Source organism: Rutidosis leptorrhynchoides, chromosome 5 (assembly GCF_046630445.1).
Source record: "Rutidosis leptorrhynchoides isolate AG116_Rl617_1_P2 chromosome 5, CSIRO_AGI_Rlap_v1, whole genome shotgun sequence".
Taxonomy (NCBI): Eukaryota; Viridiplantae; Streptophyta; class Magnoliopsida; order Asterales; family Asteraceae; genus Rutidosis; species Rutidosis leptorrhynchoides.
Genome location: NC_092337.1, coordinates 72887408 through 72907425, shown reverse-complemented (window position 1 = coordinate 72907425; position 20018 = coordinate 72887408). Strand labels below are relative to the sequence as shown.

The following is a 20018-nucleotide window of genomic DNA, read 5'->3' as shown; positions in this document are numbered from 1 at the left end:
TATATCGTGAACTACCTGATGAACCCACCCAGGAAAACTCTTGATTTATTTAATACTAATTGGTTAACATTGTAGAATATCATCGAAACTGCACCAAGAAAAAACAACAATAAACAGTGTTGGTGTGTGAGATAAGAGTTGCTAATTTAATCAAACAAAACAACTAAAGTTGCCTACAAGTATTGTGGGGGCAGCAAAACGACCTGATATATACAGGTGGAAATAGCACCTGCATAAGCTGTGTGAAATCAAACAAAATTGACACAAAGGTTGTTTATAATGTAAACCAAATTTGATCTGTATCACTAATGAAAGAAAACCATAGCAGTCTGCACTCAAACAAGACAAATTTGAAACTAAGGTAAGGCATAGCAGTCGGACTTATAGCAGTTTGCAGTTTACACATTTGTATTTCAACATAACCAAAAACAAATAATTATATCCACCACATTAACATGACAGAGTTTAATTCTAAACAAATTTGAATAATATCCTGCAAGCAAAACATGATACAAAAACACACCCAGATTGTTAAGCAAACATTTGCATATAAAGTCACAAACTTTAATAGTACCAAATACCAAAGATTCATTACAGGAAAAGTAGTGCATCTAAAAGAACCACCAGCAGAATTAATAAAAAGTCAGGACAGGATATCTTTAGTTGGGTCTTGAGCATCTAACAAAAGCAACTAATAGCTAATAATTAGCATCAACAACAAAATCCTTTCTCACAGTCACCACCAAACCGATGAAATGCAAATCTCAGAACTTCAGCAGCCGCATGTGCGGGCCAATCGATGGCATCTAGGGCACCAAATCTTGTTGTTCTTGTTGTTGTTCTTTGTTGTTGTTGTTTTTGTTCTTGTCTTGTGTTCCTCCTTCTTTTCTAGCATTACGAAGCATCTGAGCTATAGATATAATATGTTCAAAAAGGTTCTCTAGCTGTCGATCCGAAACACCATCGAATCCCTGCTCAGCTGCCAATTAATTATGAAAGCTTTGTCATCTCATACTTAAATACATTCAATTCAAATTATAATATGAGTATACCACAAGAGTATTCATTCATGTGCAATTCATAAATTAATGTTAACAATCAACATGTTCATTAAATGGCATATCATGATGCCTCCTTACTTATATAAATGAACTCTCTAATTTTATACGCTGACATGGGAGGATAACATATGAATACAAGAATCAGAACTTACTGATGATGGCATGATTTCGACGATTATACTCATTCGCCATTTTCATCATAATTCGGTCTTCCTCCCTCTACACATAGCAAGTAAATCATCAGAAAAAGCATATTGAATAATAATAAAATATTGAAAAATTTATAGAAAGGAGAGAACATTACTGCAAATGGATAATCATCAAGATCAAACTGAGGATAATCCCCGCTATTTTGGGAAGAAGAAGAGCCTCCACTATCATCAGTGTTGTTCTTCAAAGGTTCCTCAGACTGATTCTTTCTCCTAGCACTTTTATTTTTCTTTTTCTTCTTGGATGATGACTTAACAACCTTGGGGTCTAAAAGTAGCAGAAAGAAAGCCAATCAATCAGCACAAATTATTTTCATGTTACCCATATATTATTATTATAAGAGACACATTATACATATATACCTTCATCAACACCCTTCTCTTTCATCCCAGCAGCATTCTGTGATATACAATAGGAATTAATTAATTAATTATGATACCAACAGATGTAATTGATATAAGTACACAAAGAATCACATTGGCTTGTATTTGATCTGTAACAGGTCACACTGAAAGGTTATTCTTATATGCGAGTTTTACTCACTTTTTTCAAAAATAAATACATTTTATTTTTGACACGAGACATACTTAACACATTACTTACCGATGAATAATAAACTATAATAAGAACATAAAAATAGAAAGGAAAAAAAAAAAAAAAAAACTGTTTTGGATCAACCCCACCCAACATGTTTTCACAAGTTACCCAACCAGTCCAAATTGCCATCTCAAACATAGGAAGAAGACAGAACATTAGTACCAGTGTTTGTGATGCCTCGGGAGTTTTGGAGTTGACTGGATCATTAACTGCGGATGATGCATGAGATGTACCTGCTTGAAATTAGCCAATCAATCGGTACAAATTATTTTCATGTTACCCAAATTATTATGATGAACATATATATACCTTCATCAACAGAACAACCATCAACGCCCTTCCCTTCGATCACAGCATTCTGTAATATACAATTAGAAAAAAATAATTAATTATGACACCAACAGACGTCATACATATACACAAAGTAAATAATCAAGTTGGTTTGTATTTTATCTGTTTAAAACCTCATCTCTCTTGTTTAAATCAGATATATTTACCAAATCCATAAGAAATAATTAATTATGACACCAACAGACGTCATACATATACACAAAGTAAATAATCAAGTTCACAAGTTGGCTTGTATTTTATCTGTATATAAGGTCAAACTGAAAGGTTATTCTTACATGCGAGTATAACTCACTTTTTTTAAGTAAATGCATTTTTTTTTTTGACACAAGACATACTAAGCAAATTACTTACTAATAAATAATAAACTATAATCAGATATATCTAGGGTTTAGCAGATAAGCAGAGTGTATTTGAACAGAAATATTGGATTATCAAACAACTAATCAAATCATAGATAAAAATATACACAAAAGAAATCTAGGGTTTAGCAGATAAACAAAATGTATTTGAATAGAAACATTGCATAAAACGATAACAAAATTAGGTATAGTCAGACCTCATAATCAACATGGATTATCAAACAACTAATCAAAACCATAAACCGATAACAAAATTAGGTTTAGTTAGACCTCATAATCATCATGGATTATCAAACAACTATAAAACATACACAAAATAAATCTAGGGTTTAGCAGATAAACAAAATGTATTTGAATAGAAACATGGTGTAAAACGATAACAAAATTAGGTTTAGTCAGACCTCATAATCATCAGTGATTATCACCATCGTTTCTCTTCTTATCTCTTTCGCCCTGAAAAAAATTATCACGAAGCTTTGATTGTAGCAGAGGAGGAGGTCGGCTCGTTCAGAATAAGGGTTTCTAATGAACCCTAGCAGTATTACTCGCTCATTTATTGGGTAAAAAAGGTTGGACAAAATTTACAAAATAGTCCCTACATTTTCAATGCTTTGACAATTTCGTCCCTGTCAATTATACATAATGACAGCTAATAAGTACGTTAAGTGCAACACATGTGACTGTCACGTGACTAGATGACCCTTGTAACCACATAGTATTGTGTCGTATTTAAATAGAGATATTGGGTAAAACGATAACAAAATTAGGTTTAGTCAGACCTCATAATCAACATGGATTATCAAACAACTAATCAATTCGTAGATGCTGAATATATATGTGAAATATACACAAAAGAAATCTAGGGTTTAGCAGATAAACAAAATGTATTTGAATAGAAACATGGTGTAAAATGATAGTAACAAAATTAGGTTTAATCAGACCTCATAATCATCATTGATTATCACCATCGTTTCTCTCATCTCTTTCGCCCTAAAAAAAAATTATCAGGATGCTTTGATTCTAGCTGAGAAGAGAAGGAAGTCGGCTCGTTTGAAATGAAGAATTACTAGGTTTTGATTTTGCGGAAGTTGCTATTTTATTACTTGACTCATTTAAAGGACAAACTTGTGCAAACAGTCCTTGTAGTGTTCATATATTCCTCTAACAGTCCCTGAACTAATTTTCTCGTTCTGACAGTCCCTATGGTTTGCCGTTTTTGTGGTGAGAGTCCTTCGCACTAACGTCTGTAAAATTTGGTGTTAGATGGCAACATGTGCTGGTCACGTGAGTTATTTATGTCTTTTTATTCTCTCTAGTTCCTATTTAATACATCAGATTAAACCATCCTTCTATCTACGCTTTCATTCCTCAATATTTGGTTACAAATTTCTTATGCAGGTATCACGAATCATAAACCACAATCGAAGGTGATGAATTGTTTTTGTGGAAGACAAGTCATACTTCGAACACCTTGGACATCTAAAAACCCGGGTCGTCGTTTTTATGGGTGTTCAAAGAAGGTACATATGAAAACTAAGTCAACAACTTCCAAATTTTTTAATTTGTAAATTAATTATTTAAATTGGTGTGGTTTAATAAGTGATCATTTTAATTAATAAACCATCATGATGCACATTCAGACAATGTTGGTTGAAGTCTGATCTTGCTATATACAGAAAACCAAGTACTAATGAATGATATCTAAAATGACCACAAAACGTCTCACCTCTATGCGAAAGCAACGATGATCCAGATGCAATCTGGTAAGTTCTTAAATTCAGATGATGATGTATGATGATGATGATGATGAAATTGATCTATAACATGATTTGTGAACTATAGGAATGTGCAACTTGAGGCATGCATGCATAAAATCCGAGTTAATGCATCAGTTCGTGGAACAAAATGGCCGAAGATGTGGCCCGAAAGATTGATGTCACCACCGTACGGATTAAAGAGCGTCGATAATGGAGTTTATGGAAAACCAGCCCCCAGTGACTTCATCGCTGACTACGAGCACTAGAAACGTGTTGTCTCCAAGTCGTACTTGAACGGATTGGGAATCGATTGGTCTTCTATTAGAAATGTAATGGACATGCGATTGATTTATGGAGGGTAAGTCCAACCAGGGGTGTGAACGCTACAGAACCGAACCAAACTAGTTCGGTTTAGTTCTGTCTCGAGTCCCAGTTTGTAGTAAAAATTCAGACCGAGGACTGGACTATATTTTCGGCTTGGTTTGGTTCGGTTATTTTTGGTGTTATTTTCGGGTCCGGTCTAAAGACCTAAAATTTGGCAAAATATGGATCGAGGACCGGACCGAAATAGGTAGGTTCAGTGGCGGATCCGTTCAGTTCCTCATTTTTGGTTCGGTTTTTCTCAAACCGTGCACACCCCTAATTCCAACCGATTATCTCGTTATTACCACTTCATTTCACAATAATAACGAAGATCTAATCGGTGTATAATCTAACATTGTTTTGTTGTTATACGTGTCTAGATTTGTTGCTACATTGAAAGATCTGAAAGTATGGGTGATGAATGTGGTGGGAACCAATTCTCCGAACACACTTCCAATTATATACGAGCGTGGACTGTTCGGGATATATCACGATTGGTGTGAATCGTTCAGCACTTACCCTGAAACATATGATCATCTGCATGCTGATCATCTTTTCATATCTCTTAAGAAAAGGTAAATTCAAGTTTTAAGATTCTACAACTACTGATAGAAGTGGATATTTTGACCCATTTACTTAAATTTGGTGTATGGTTTACCGTTTACCTCCAAAGGACCACACAAGCAAAATAAAATATTAGCTAGCAATGAAACGGGTCAAACTGGTGACAACATTCTCCAAAAATAAAAAAAAATTGGTGACATGAATAATTGAACGAAATTTTTTTTGTTGTAGGTGCAAGTTAACGTCAGTGATGGCAGAAGTTGACAGGATCTTAAGACCCGAAGGTAAACTGATTGCGCTTGATAACGCTGAAACCATTGCTGAAATTGAGAACATGGTCAAATCTCTACATTGGAATATTCGTATTACTTACAACAAGGAAAACGAAGGATTGTTGTGCGTGGAGAAAACATTATGGCGACCAACCGAGGTATAAACTTTAGCTTACACCTTTTAATAGAAATTATCTGTTACCATTTAGTTAAAATTTTATGTTTGTCAAAAAATTGTTTTTTTTCTTAATTTTTTTTATAGATTCCGTGGATTCAATTACAATTGTAACATGTGTAGTATCATTCTTGAAGTGTTTTACTTTATCATCTTTATTTGTAATTCCTCTCATAAATTGAAGGGCTTTTTAACTAAACAAAAATGAATGTTTTACTTAGCAATTAAATTTACTTGTAAAGGAGAAGCATAAGTTCATACCTTACACTTTTATCTATATTGATTATTGGGTGATTGATAAATAATAATCGTAAGTTTGAATGGTTGAAGTGGCTTTTGGATCCGTGATCTTGTCTGGATTAGCTATGATTCATAAGTTCAACAGTTGCACTCTCTGCAACTTGGTTGTGTTATTTTCATTCCTGTAACTCTCGTGTATTTTCTCTCGTATATATGTTTGTGTTTCCAATTTGTGCATAGCCCTTATTATATTGTATTTCGACAACTGTATTGGGCCTGGCATAGGGCATCTCGTGTACAGGGCTGAGCCACCTTCTTGGCTCTCGGGTTTTTGTTTAATATAATATTTCTTTTCGGAAAAAAGGATAAATGGTAAATAATGGTCAAATATTTACAGAGAATGCTTAGTGTTTAGGGCCACACTTAAATTTACTATATTTAAGTTTATAAACTAAACTGTTATGAACTTGCCAAAAGTGATGGCTGCCAATTATCATAAGAATCCAAAGTTGAACAGTAATTATATGTACTATAAATATGTACCATGTGATATTACATAATATACACTTCTGATATATATTTTCATATGTACTCTCTTTCTCTCTATCTTCTAATAATTATCAATAGTCCACAGTCAAGAACTATGCCATTAAGAAGGTAGTTATAAACACCAAATTTATAACACGTTATCAGCACGAAGTGCTCCATATAATCAAGGTTTATCTAAGCAAGTACAAGTCACTAATCAAGGTAATAATAATAAAAAAAAATCTTTAACGCTATCTTCTATTATTTATTTATTAGTAAGGTAAATATTATTATCATCATAACTAACATTTATATTTATGTTATATATGGTCGGTTATATCGCCTGAATTATATTTCTGTAATCTAACTATTATTAACTTCATTAACATTTATATTTATGTTATATATGGTCGGTTATACCGCCTGAATTATATTTCTGTAATCTAACTTTTATTAACTTCACTAACATTTATATTTATGTTATTTAAGTTATATATATGGTCGGTTATACCGCCCGAATTATATTTCTGTAATCTAACTTTTATTAACTTCACTAACATTTATATTTATGTTATTTAAGTTATATATGGTCGGTTATACCGCCTGAATTATATTTATGTAATCTAACTATTATTAACTTCACTAACATTTATATTTAAGTTATATATGGTCGGTTATACCGCCTGAATTATATTTATGTAATCTAACTTTTATTAACTTCACTAACATTTATATTTATGTTATTTAAGTTATATATGGTCGGTTATACCGCCTGAATTATATTTATGTAATCCAACTATTATTAACTTCACTAACATTTATATTTATGTTATATATGGTCGGTTATACCGCCTGAATTATATTTCTGTAATCTAACTATTATTAATTTCGCTAACATTTATATTTATGTTATATATGGTCGGTTATACCGCCTGAATTATATTTCTGTAATCTAACTCTTTTTAACTTCACCAACATTTATATTTATGTACATAACATTTATGATTACTTATGCAATTAATCATTATTTATTTCATGCATACTAATGTTTATTCTTAAATTTATTATTTATGTATAATATGTTTATTATCTTAATCTTCGTATTTATACTAAATGTATTTATACTAAATGTATTTTATAGTAATCATATTTATACTAATAAAATTCTTTTATTAAAATTATTATTAATATAACGAGTACATAACAGTCGTTAATGTCAACTAACGACGTTACAACGGTCATATATACATAACGGTTGTTAACGTCAACTGACGACGTTATAACGACTATATTTTTCAAATATAAAATAAACATCTCTGTTTTCACATTTTCACAAATCAATCTTCATTTTCTCAGATTACGACTCTCAAAAAGTTTTTGTAAAGATGATTCACACAAGGATGATTTTTCCTATTGTATTGGTCATATTAACTATCATCATTATTGCTAATATACCACCGGGTGAACCTATATTCTATCCTGCCCTTGTGGTTTTATTATTTGCAATCATACCATTATTCTGTTGTTTGCTACTTATGAATTTAAAATGATTCTAATTTCATGTTTTTAGAAATTGATTATGATTATAATTTATGTTGTTCATCTTTCTGAAAATAGAAAATGTCAAACTTATCAAAGCTTGAGTTTGATGCCCTAGACGTATCGGGAAAAAACTACACATCATGGGTCATGGATGTAGAAATAAATCTTGGATCATTGGGTATTCTAGAAACTTTAAAAGAAAACAATACTTGTTCTGATCAAGATAAATTAAAATCAATTGCTTTTATTCGCAAACATATTGATATCACCTTAAAACATATGTATCTCACTATCAAAGATCCACATGTTTTATGGGAAAGTATCAAGAGTAGATTCGATAATCAAAAGGAAATATTACTCCCAGCTGCGAGGGAAGAATGTAGAAATCTAAGGTTCCAAGACTTTAAAAAAGTAAGTGAATACAACTCGGCCATGTTCAAGATCCATTCAAAGCTTCAATTCTGTGGTCAAGAAATAAGTGATGCTGATATGATGGAGAAAACTTTCTCCACAATGCATTCTGCAAACATTACTATACAAGAAAATTTAAGATTGCCGAATTACAAAACTTTTTCCAAACTTGAAACTTATCTCTTAGTTGCAGAAGTGAATAAAGAATTACTGATGAAGAATCAAGAGTCTCGTTCTACGGGTGCGCTAGCATTCCCTGAAGCTAATGCCATTAACAATAATAATAAAAAAAAAGAAATGCACCTGGACGAGGACGTGGGCGAGGTCGTGGTCATATTGGCCAAAACCATCATCATAAAAATTACCATAATAATAATAAAAATCATAACTATGTTCGAAATCACCCTTATGGTAATGGTCGTGGTGGTGGTCGTTATCGTAATGGTTACAGTGGTCGTGGTTGTGGACAAAGAAATAATAATCCACAAAATTATAAATTTCAACCACCATACAATCCCACAAATCTTAATGTTGAAGGAAGCTCTTCAAAGAATATAGAAGATTCTTGTTATCGATGTGGTAAAATTGGCCATTGGTCTAAAAACTGTCGAACAAATCAATATTCTGTTAATCAATATCAGGAATCCCTAAAAGAAAAAGGAAAAGAGGCAAACCTTGTGGATGACCTTGATACAAAAATCACTGAGCGAATAAGTGACTACTCTAATGAATAAATTTTCTATTATATGTCCATATCAAATAAATGGATGTAGATTTACGATCTATACCATATCTACTTTACTATATGTTTCCTTATTATGTATTTCCGTTTATAACATATTTTTGAATGTAATATATTGATGAATTATGTACTCATTATTTGTTTCTCATATTTTGAAGTACATGATGTACACTACTGGAGTGTAAAATCAGTCAAATGGTGGGGATCTTTGTATTGCAGACAGTGGTACCACACACACTATACTCAAATCTAAAAAATATTTCACTGATTTTAAAGCAACAGAAGGAACGGTACATACTATATCAGGTCCTGCAGATTTAATAAAAGGAATGAGAAAAGCAAAATTCATGTTACCAAATGGTACAAATTTTCTGATAAAAAATGCCTTATTTTCTCCCATGTCAAAGAGAAATTTGTTAAGCTTTTCTGACATATACCAAAATGAATATGATTATCAGTCAGTGACTACAGAAAATGATAAATATTTAAGTATCACTGACAAGAAGCATGTGATTGAAAAACTACCAAGAATTAGTTCTGGTTTACATTATACATATATAAATGTACCAGAAACACACATGGTAGTTAATGAAAATCATGTGATCCTGTAATGATCAATCTGTGGCATGAAAGATTAGGCCACCCAGGATCAACAATGATGAAAAGAATAATTCAAAATACACATGGACATCCATTGATGGATCAAAAGATCCCTCGTGATGCAATTATCCCATGTACATCATGCTCACTTGGAAAATTGATAATAAGACCATCACCTCTTAAGGTTGAAAAAGAATCACCAATGTTTCTTGAAAGAATTCAAGGTGATATATGTGGACCAATTCATCCACCATGTGGACCATTTAGATATTTCATGGTCCTAATAGACGCATCTAGTAGATGGTCTCATGTTTGTTGATGTGCGAGCGGAGGGGTACAAAAAACTATTATTTTTATTACAAAATACGACGAAATATTACACAAGTTTTATTAATTTAACGGATGTGTATACCTAAACCTTGCTACAACACTATAGGCAGTGTACCTAATCGTAGAGTAGTGTAGTTTTTAGTAAGTCCGGTTCGTTCCACAGGGAGCTGGTGATTACGTACTATATTTTTAAGCAACTATATTTATATAAAATATATAATTATATATAGTAATATTATTATTATAAAAAGGGGGGTTTTACCGTTTAATGACTGGTTTATCGATTTTATATTTTAAACGTAAAGATAAATGACGATAATTAAAGTGCGTAAAATAAATAACAATATTTAAATGACGTTAAATAAAATTGCGAGTAAATAAAATGACAGTAAATAAAATAACAGTAAATAAAAATACGATGAGATATAAAATAGAACAATTATGCTTATTTAAACTTCCGTAACCATGATGTTTGACGTTTTGATTTTAATTTATTACTTTGGGTTAATTGTCCTTTGTCCTGGATTTATTTGAAACCTATCTGATTTTCGTCCATAATAGTTCATCGGTCATAATTATAAAATGCTCATCAAATTAACCTTATTCCTGAAGTCAAATATTCCAACTAATTAGGGATTCGAACTGTAACAAGGTTTTAATACTTTATTTAATGATTACACCAGGTTATCGACTGTGTGTAATCCAAGGTTTTAATACTTTGTTAACAATTACACCAATTACCCTTGAATGTAATCCACCCTTGTTTTAATTATTCCATGATTATTAATTTTTCCACTTGATCATAATGAATAATCAATTACCCAACCCAATTGATTAATTAAATGATTGTTAAAGATGTCGTATAAACGTCACTAAATAGGACATGCATAATCATTTAATAATTATTAGATTAATTAATTTGAAGATAGGTTCGACAGGCTCCAAAGAATTGTCATTCAATTAGACAATATCCCCCATCTATTAATGGTCCATGGTCCAATTAAAACAAGTGTCGGTCTTTTGTCCATACCCTAATTATGGTACAAAATTTAATAACCCGATCTTAATATTTAGTCTAACATCACGATTACTTCGGCTCAAATAAGCATAATAATAACTTAGTTACGAGACATTAATTTAAAAAAGAAAAACATAGCTTACAGTGATTATTTATCACGTAGCGTTACCCGGACAGAGTTCCGACTTAAAACCCGTAAAACATTTGTTACAATAACCCAATTATTATTAAACTTAAATTAAAATTAAAATTATAAATATATATATTTATGTTACAGAGTAAGAAAGAAAAATATGGTGCCTAAAACTCTCGAGCAAACTGTCTTTTTATAGAATGTTGGCCTGCTACAGTAACTCATGCGATCGCATGGGTTTTATGCCTATTTCCCATGCGATCACATGGTCGCCAGATCTAGCTCACATATTTTTGTCTTTTAATTTGCCGACGGTTTTAATAAATATATATATAATATATATATATATAATTTTAAGAATTATTTATATATTATATTATATTTATGTGCATAGTTGACTTGTAATTTTAGGTCCGTTGCGTCGCGCGTTGATAGTTGGCTCAGGTCCCGGTTCCGGATTTTCGAACGTCCTTTCGTATAATTTAATATCTTGTACTTTGCGTTTCGCAACTTGTACTTTTGTAATTTTGAGACGTTTCTTATCAATAAATTGAACCACTTGGATTGTATGTTGTACATTTAAGCTTTTTAGACGTTTGTGTCTTTAAATCTTCATTTTCGCCTTTTGTCTTCGCACTTATTTATTTAAACGAATATTACTTGAAAATAGAACAATTGCAACTGAAAACTTTACATATTGGAAGGATATTGCACCTAAATATATGTTCATTTAGAGCACTATCAAATATCTCCACACTTGAACGTTGCTTGTCCTCAAGCAATACAGAACTTGAAATTAAATCACACGAATCACTTCTTTATTCTTCACACTTTATACATCAGTGATTTTGATATGGCGGTATGAACAATGATAGTAACAATAGAACCATGGTTAAAGGTGGGTGTGCCATCCACAGTTGCCTCGGGTTTAGGTTAACGACACTTGCAATCAAATAGCCGATTTACTTTCGGTTTCCAAAGCAAAGTGCACATTTGAAAGGCAGTTTACAGTCCCACATGACTATGAAAATGTAGATCCTTAAGGAAATTGGATCTTTATGAAAACATTTGATCTTTTGAAAATTCAATCTAGCTTTTACCCTAGATAAGTTTTCCAGAATAACCCTTCACCGGTGTTTGCAAATTATTTTTGTGGGTTTCAAATGAAATGTCCCGTTCTTATTGATTAAAAACGTTCCATATTAATTGATTTCGTTGTGAGGTTTTGACCTCTATATGAGACGTTTTTCAAAGACTGCATTCATTTTAAAACAAACCATAACCTTTATTTCATCAATAAAGGTTTAAAAAGCTTTGCGTAGATTATCAAATAATGATAATCTAAAATATCCTGTTTACACACGACCATTACATAATGGTTTACAATACAAATATGTTACAACAAAATAAGTTTCTTGAATGCAGTTTTTACACAATATCATACAAGCATGGACTCCAAATCTCGTCCTTATTTAAGTATGCGATAGCGGAAGCTCTTAATAATCACCTGAGAATAAACATGCTTAAAACGTCAACAAAAATGTTGGTGAGTTATAGGTTTAACCTATAGATATCAAATCATAATAATAGACCACAAGATTTCATATTTCAATACACATCCCATACATAGAGATAAAAATCATTCATATGGTGAACACCTGGTAACCGACATTAACAAGATGCATATATAAGAATATCCCCATCATTCCGGGACACCCTTCAGATATGATATAAATTTCGAAGTACTAAAGCATCCGGTACTTTGGATGGGGTTTGTTAGGCCCAATAGATATATCTTTAGGATTCGCGTCAATTAGGGTGTCTGTTCCCTAATTCTTAGATTACCAGACTTAATAAAAAGGGGCATATTCGATTTCGATAATTCAACCATAGAATGTAGTTTCACGTACTTGTGTCTATTTTGTAAATCATTTATAAAACCTGCATGTATTCTCATCCCAAAAATATTAGATTTTAAAAGTGGGACTATAACTCACTTTCACAGATTTTTACTTCATCGGGAAGTAAGACTTGGCCACTGGTTGATTCACGAACCTATAACAATATATACATATATATCAAAGTATGTTCAAAATATATTTACAACACTTTTAATATATTTTGATGTTTTAAGTTTATTAAGTCAGCTGTCCTCGTTAGTAACCTACAACAAGTTGTCCACAGTTAGATGTATAGAAATAAATCGATAAATATTATCTTGAATCAATCCACGACCCAGGGTATACGTATCTCAGTATTGATCACAACTCAAACTATATATATTTTGGAATCAACCTCAACCCTGTATAGCTAACTCCAACATTCACATATATAGTGTCTATGGTTGTTCCGAAATATATATAGATGTGTCGACATGATAGGTCTAATTTCACCATCATTGTTGATTTTCAAAGCGTCTTTTAACACTTGTGCCGATACTTCATCTTCTGTTTTAGGCCTAATTTTACAAGTATTAAAAGAGTGGCCAAACACTTTGCAATGAGTGCATGAAGGCGGTTTCCATTGATAGGTCACCTCAAGTTTACCCACTTTGGCTGGAAAAGAACCAATCACAGGATAGGAAAATTCGACAAAGCTAGGAAGGTCATCATTTGCATTGACTTCAGTCAAAACTCTAGCAAACCCTAGTCTTCCACTTTTACTCAAACATCTCTCTGAAGTAACTTTGTCCATCAACATAGGCCTACCAATACCACTAACAAGTTTACCTATACTTCTGCCACTCCATAGTTCAATTGGAATATTGTGAATACAAATCCAAATTGGGACTTTTTCAGGTTCAATTTTTTCAAGCCAAACCCCAGGTTCCCACTGATTCAAGAAAAAAGGAACATTATTAACTAACCATGGACCACTCTCAAGCACCTCCTTCATACCCTTTTCACTTTTAAATTTGCATAAATAAAATCCTGCAGCTGTTTTGACGATTTCTTTAAGGTCATACCTCCACCACATTCTCCTTAGATGGGCATTAACAACCCTATAATCCATAGAAGTTCCAATAAAATACCCATATAATTGAAGAGAAAATGCACTACCGCCCTTCTTAACCTCCTCAGCGGAGAAAACAACTCTCTTTTGACCATTAGACATTAAAACAGGTGGAATGAATTCCATTTTTAATTCCTCTTCATCTTTGTTTTGTTATACATTTAACAAAAACTCAGTGTCCTTTCCTAACTAAAAAGCCATAACATTATACTCTATATTCATTTCATTTTAATTATATGTTGTCAAATACTGTTCAGATTTGACGAATGTTAATTATGTTGTTAATGTATAAGGTAAATTTGACTGAATAATTTTAATTATAAAGTATAAAATAAATGATTGAGAATAAATCAACGGCATATATAAAGTCTGACTGGTGTAGGAATCGGGGATTCATGATGGTTAACAAATTTGAAAAATATATATATTTATATTTTTGATCTTTTTTATGCTAAACTAGAGGAAGATGGTCGATAAATATGAACTTTTCCTTGCTAATTAGGGTGTGTTTGGCACACAAGTTTTTAGGAGCCTATAGAAGCTTAAGCTTATTTTTTTTTATAAGCTCCAGCTTCTAGCCTTATTTGATAGACAAATTTTTCAAAGCTTATGGAAAAAATAAGCTCTAGAAAAATAAGCTAGTTGCAGTAGTCTTTTAGGCTTTTGACCAAAAGCTAGGAAGCTTATGGAAGTAAAATTACATTATTGGCTTTTAAATTATTATTTATCATTTATTTATTTTTTGTTCCTTTATGTAATTTTACATACATGAGCTTCAGCTACTTTACCAAACACTTATAAAACATAAGCTCCAGCTTCTAGTTTACAAAATAAGCTCCAGCTTCCAGCTCCAGTTACAAGCTAGTTTCGTCCAAACACACCCTAAAATTAGAGAAACACTACTACGACCACAATTGTCGACCTACAATATCTTCAAGACTTGTATATAAATTAAATAGACACATATCAGACTAACGTTTGGTTTTTTGATGTGAGCGACCGTTTAAAGGCGGCAAATAGAGCATACTAATCCAAAATTTCAATAGAGATGTTATTTTAAGAAAGTGTGTTGTTATTTTCAATGTATTAAAGGCGGCAATCACTCTTTAGGGCTATCAATGTTTTTCTTTTCTACAATGATGCACAAAACCGAATTGCATATGTACCCAATTTTATCTGCACTAAAAGTTTCGCTTAAACTTAGGTCTTCATTGCATCACGATCTCGTTTATTTGTTATGTAAGCCAAAACTATATTTAGCAAAAGAAATATAACTTCAAATATTGCATCTTAACGAACGCCCTTTATTTTGAATCATCAAGTCAGCTTCTCAAAGGGTGTAATCTCTGATTTATCTTTCTTAATCCAGAGAAGAATAACCCATTGATATCACCGATTATATACCAATTTGTCTAATTGGTCGTGTTTATAAAACGCTATCTAAACCTTTTGCATCACGTCTTGCAAAGGTGTTTCATAAGATTATCAGTCCCAATCAAACTACCTTAAATGTAAAGTATAAATATTCCTTGTTAATATACTGATGTTCTTTTGGTATCAACATTTATTCATGGTTACTTTGAGTTATAAATAATAAAATAAGCTATATATGATATGCTTAAACAGAACCCTAAGATGCTACCTACATCGCATTGGAAAATTCATCAGATATATAGTTCTCCAAGGCCACTTGACCAATGCAGCTGGCAAAATATTCTTGGGCCCATAAAGAGTTCAACAAATTCCTACTTTAAGAAGAAAGCAAATTGCTTAAGAAACTAACTATAATCTTCACTTGGTTTAGTCGTCCTATTCACGTTTGTTAATGTTACCTTAAGTAAATTGTATGCATATTTCCAGTGTATGCCATTGAGCATACTGTCAAACTAGTCCTATAAACAGATTTTGTTTACCGTCTATCAATAATGTTGGATATATTTCAATTATGGTAATACATATATTGATATTGATATAAATAACTATATGAGAACAAAATTTGTATTTGTCAGCAGTCGAGTAATTTAGCAATTAACATTCCGTGTTTCAATACTTTTATGGTTTTGTGCATTTCTTGAAGTTGTTCCATAACAGAAAATAAACAGGGATCACAAACAGAATTCTTTCATACATACGCCTTTTGATGCTCGACGCCTGCATATATATATTTGTTACGAGTGACCCAAATGAGATATTCACAAACCAAGAAAATGCTTCGATCTATAATTTATACGTTTGTTCTCACATGTACCGCCATTTTCGCCAATGCTGATGAGCGTAAAACCTACATTGTTCACTTAACTTCAGCTGCAGACCAAAAGTTTTCTCAACCATATGATCGCGAACAGTGGTACAAGTCAATTTTGTCTAAAACCACTTCTGTATCAAACGAGAAACCGAGCATGATTTTTATGTACCACCATGTGATAACAGGGTTCGCTGCCAAAATGTCAATGACGCACGCAAACACCTTGCAGAACATGAAAGAAGTCTTGTCTGTAATGCCCGAAAGTGTGTATCAGATGCATACAACACATTCTCCGAGTTTTTTAGGGTTACGCCAAAACGCAGGGTTTTGGAGGTCTTCGAATTATGGAAAGGGAGTTATAATCGGGCTTATAGACACCGGTATCACTCCTGGACATCCTTCGTTTACTGACAAAGGGGTTCCACCTCCACCGAAAAAATGGAAAGGTGTATGTGTATCCAAAGGATGCAATAACAAGCTAATAGGACTCAGGAACTTTCATCCCCGAAGTTCTACTCCGGTTGATGAAATCGGACACGGGACCCACACTTCAAGTACGGCTGCAGGTAGTCGTGTAGATAACACGAATGTATTCGAAAACGCTAATGGGACCGCAATGGGGATTGCACCTTTAGCACACGTGGCAATGTATAAAGTATGTCACGCCTTGTGTCCTGCGAGTGCCATCGCAGCAGGCATGGATGCTGCCATTGGAGACGGTGTTGATATTCTTTCGATTTCACTCGGTAAAAGTTACGGTACCTTTTACGAAGATGTTGCCATGATAGGTGCCTTTGCAGCCATACAAAAAGGGATTTTTGTAAGCTGTTCTGCGGGCAATCGTGGGCCCGGTTTATCAACTTTAAATAACGAAGCCCCGTGGATCCTTACGGTCGAGGCTAGTACTATCGATCGAAGCATTAGAACAACCGTTCGTTTAGGAAACGACAAGCTTTTTAATGGAGAATCGCTGTACCAGCCTAAGGGTTTCGATCATAGACTTCGGCCTCTTGTGTACCCAGTAGAACATGGTGATAGAAAGGCATCATTTTGCTTAAATGGGTCACTTGACCATTTAGATGTCAAGGGCAAAATAGTAATTTGCGATGACAGTAGTGTTATTAGCAGGCCTGCAATGAGTCGAGTAGTAAAGGATGCAGGAGGAGCCGCTATTATTATCGTTAACTATAATTCTTCTGGCGAAACTATACGAGCAGACGCTAACTTTATTCCTGCATCGAATGTCGGTTTTAAGGAAGGAATCGAAATAAAAAAGTACGTAAGTTCAACTAGTTCTCCGGTAGCAACTATCCTTTTTCGTGGGACCGTACTGGGCGTTAAGTCCGCTCCAGTTGTGGCCGCTTTCTCTTCACGAGGACCTAACGTTGCGAGCCCGGGAATCTTAAAACCAGACGTTGTGGGACCCGGGGTGGATATTTTCGCTGCGTGGTTTGAATCGGTTGATAAAAATAGTAAAGTACCGTTTAACGTTATATCAGGAACGTCGATGTCTTGTCCTCATCTCACGGGTACAGCTGCACTACTTAAAAGCGCGCATCCCGAATGGTCCCCTGCTGCGATTAAGTCTGCAATCATGACTACAGCGGGCCAATTGGGCCGAAATGGGCGGGCCATTGTGGATGGAAAAGAAGGTCGGCGTCGTGCTGATGTGTTTGCAATGGGGTCGGGACATGTTAACCCGTCGAAAGCGAACGACCCAGGGCTTGTTTTTGATATCCAACCGAATGAATACATTCCTTACCTTTGTGGGTTAGGATATACACCTAAACAGATTCAAATTATAGTTAAAAAGACGGTTAAGTGCTCAGTTAAAATACCAGAGGCTCAACTGAACTATCCTTCTTTTGCTGTATCTTTAAAAAGAGGTGAGACGAAAATGTACTCGAGGACGGTGACTAATGTCGGTAAGGCGAACTCGACTTACACCGTAAGGGATGTTTCGAAGCCGAAGGGTGTAAGTGTTTCGGTTGGTAGTTGTTATAAACAGCTCAAATTTACATTGGTGAACCAACAAATAACGTGCGATATAACGTTTAGTCGTGATGTTAATGATGATGATAAAGTTGGATATGATCAAGGACATATGACTTGGGTTTCAGGAGATTATACAGTTGGGACTCCTTTTTCATTTAAGTTCGATTGAACAACAACAATGGCTAATTTCCTCAATATCGTAATTATAAATGTTAAATGTTGATTTAGAATGATTAATGTATTGTATCGAAGCCATATATATTCACACGTCTGATATTATCTACATGGATAACTTGCTGATATATTACTGTGTGAGATTACTGTGTTATGATATATTGCTGATCTATTACTGTGTTAGATTAGATATAGCAGAGTATGTAAGTTGTCTAATGGGTGGGTCAAAAGAGGTGGTGGTCAAAATGGATTTTTGGTTTTTGTTATGATGGAATAAATAGGGTGACAATAGGTAAATCCAACAACAACAACAACAACAACAAGGCGGCTTAATTTTGATGAGCATCAACAGGCAGGCAGAGACAACAACCACCACAACAACTGAGAAGCTGCTGCAACGAGCTCGAGAACGTGCAACGTGAGTGCCAGTGCGATGCCATGCAGGCGGTTTACGAGCAGGCCATGAGACAACAACAACAAGGAAAGAGGGCATTTAAGCAAACACTTGTTGTGCAAACTTGTGTTCAGAGTTACCATATTCAATTTAACAATCAGAGCATCTATCATGAAACCGTTTAATCAACTTAATCATGAAACCATATTCATCAAATAAACCTTGTCAAAAACCGTTTAATCAATTGAATTATGAATCTGTATTCATCAAATAAACCTTGTGTAAGACGTTCAAGCAACTGAAATAGCAATTATTAATGGTAATAGTAACGAAAATATCATCACAATATATCGTGAACTACCTGATGAACCCACCCAGGAAAACTCTTGATTTATTTAATACTAATTGGTTAACATTGTAGAATATCATCAAAACTGCACCAAGAAAAAACAACAATAAACAGTGTTGGTGTGTGAGATAAGAGTTGCTAATTTAATCAAAGAAAAACAACTAAAGTTGCCTACAAGTATTGTGGGGGCAGCAAAACGACCTGATATATACAGGTGGAAATAGCACCTGCATAAGCTGTGTGCAATCAAACAAAATTGACACAAAGGTTGTTTATAATGTAAACCAAATTTGATCTGTAGCACTAATGAAAGAAAACCATAGCAGTCTGCACTCAAACAAGACAAATTTGAAACTAAGGTAAGGCATAGCAGTCGGACTTATAGCAGTTTGCAGTTTACACATTTGTATTTCAACATAACCAAAAACAAATAATTATATCCACCACATTAACATGACAGAGTTTAATTCTAAACAAATTTGAATAATATCCTGCAAGCAAAACATGATACAAAAACACACCCAGATTGTTAAGCAAACATTTGCATATAAAGTCACAAACTTTAATAGTACCAAATACCAAAGATTCATTACAGG

General features: G+C 33.5%; 1 protein-coding gene and 2 long non-coding RNA genes across 3 annotated transcripts; 1 reads left to right on the top strand and 2 right to left on the bottom strand.

The window, feature by feature from the left end:
• Window positions 1-451: 451 nt before the first annotated feature.
• LOC139847985 (uncharacterized) lies at window positions 452-1590 on the bottom strand. The gene is made up of 3 exons (XR_011759772.1): window positions 1366-1590; window positions 1214-1280; window positions 452-979 (listed from the first exon to the last, which is right to left on the bottom strand). It is a non-coding gene; the product is annotated as an uncharacterized lncRNA (long non-coding RNA).
• A 43-nt stretch (window positions 1591-1633) lies between these two features.
• Window positions 1634-3609, bottom strand: LOC139847986 (uncharacterized). Its single transcript, XR_011759773.1, has 4 exons — window positions 3520-3609; window positions 2178-2226; window positions 2031-2101; window positions 1634-1670 (listed from the first exon to the last, which is right to left on the bottom strand). It is a non-coding gene; the product is annotated as an uncharacterized lncRNA (long non-coding RNA).
• Window positions 3610-16472: 12863 nt separating this feature from the next.
• On the top strand, window positions 16473-18674 carry LOC139848752 (subtilisin-like protease). Its single transcript, XM_071838452.1, has one exon. It carries the CDS (start codon window positions 16473-16475, stop codon window positions 18672-18674), a length of 2202 nt encoding a protein of 733 aa, XP_071694553.1.
• Window positions 18675-20018: the final 1344 nt, after the last annotated feature.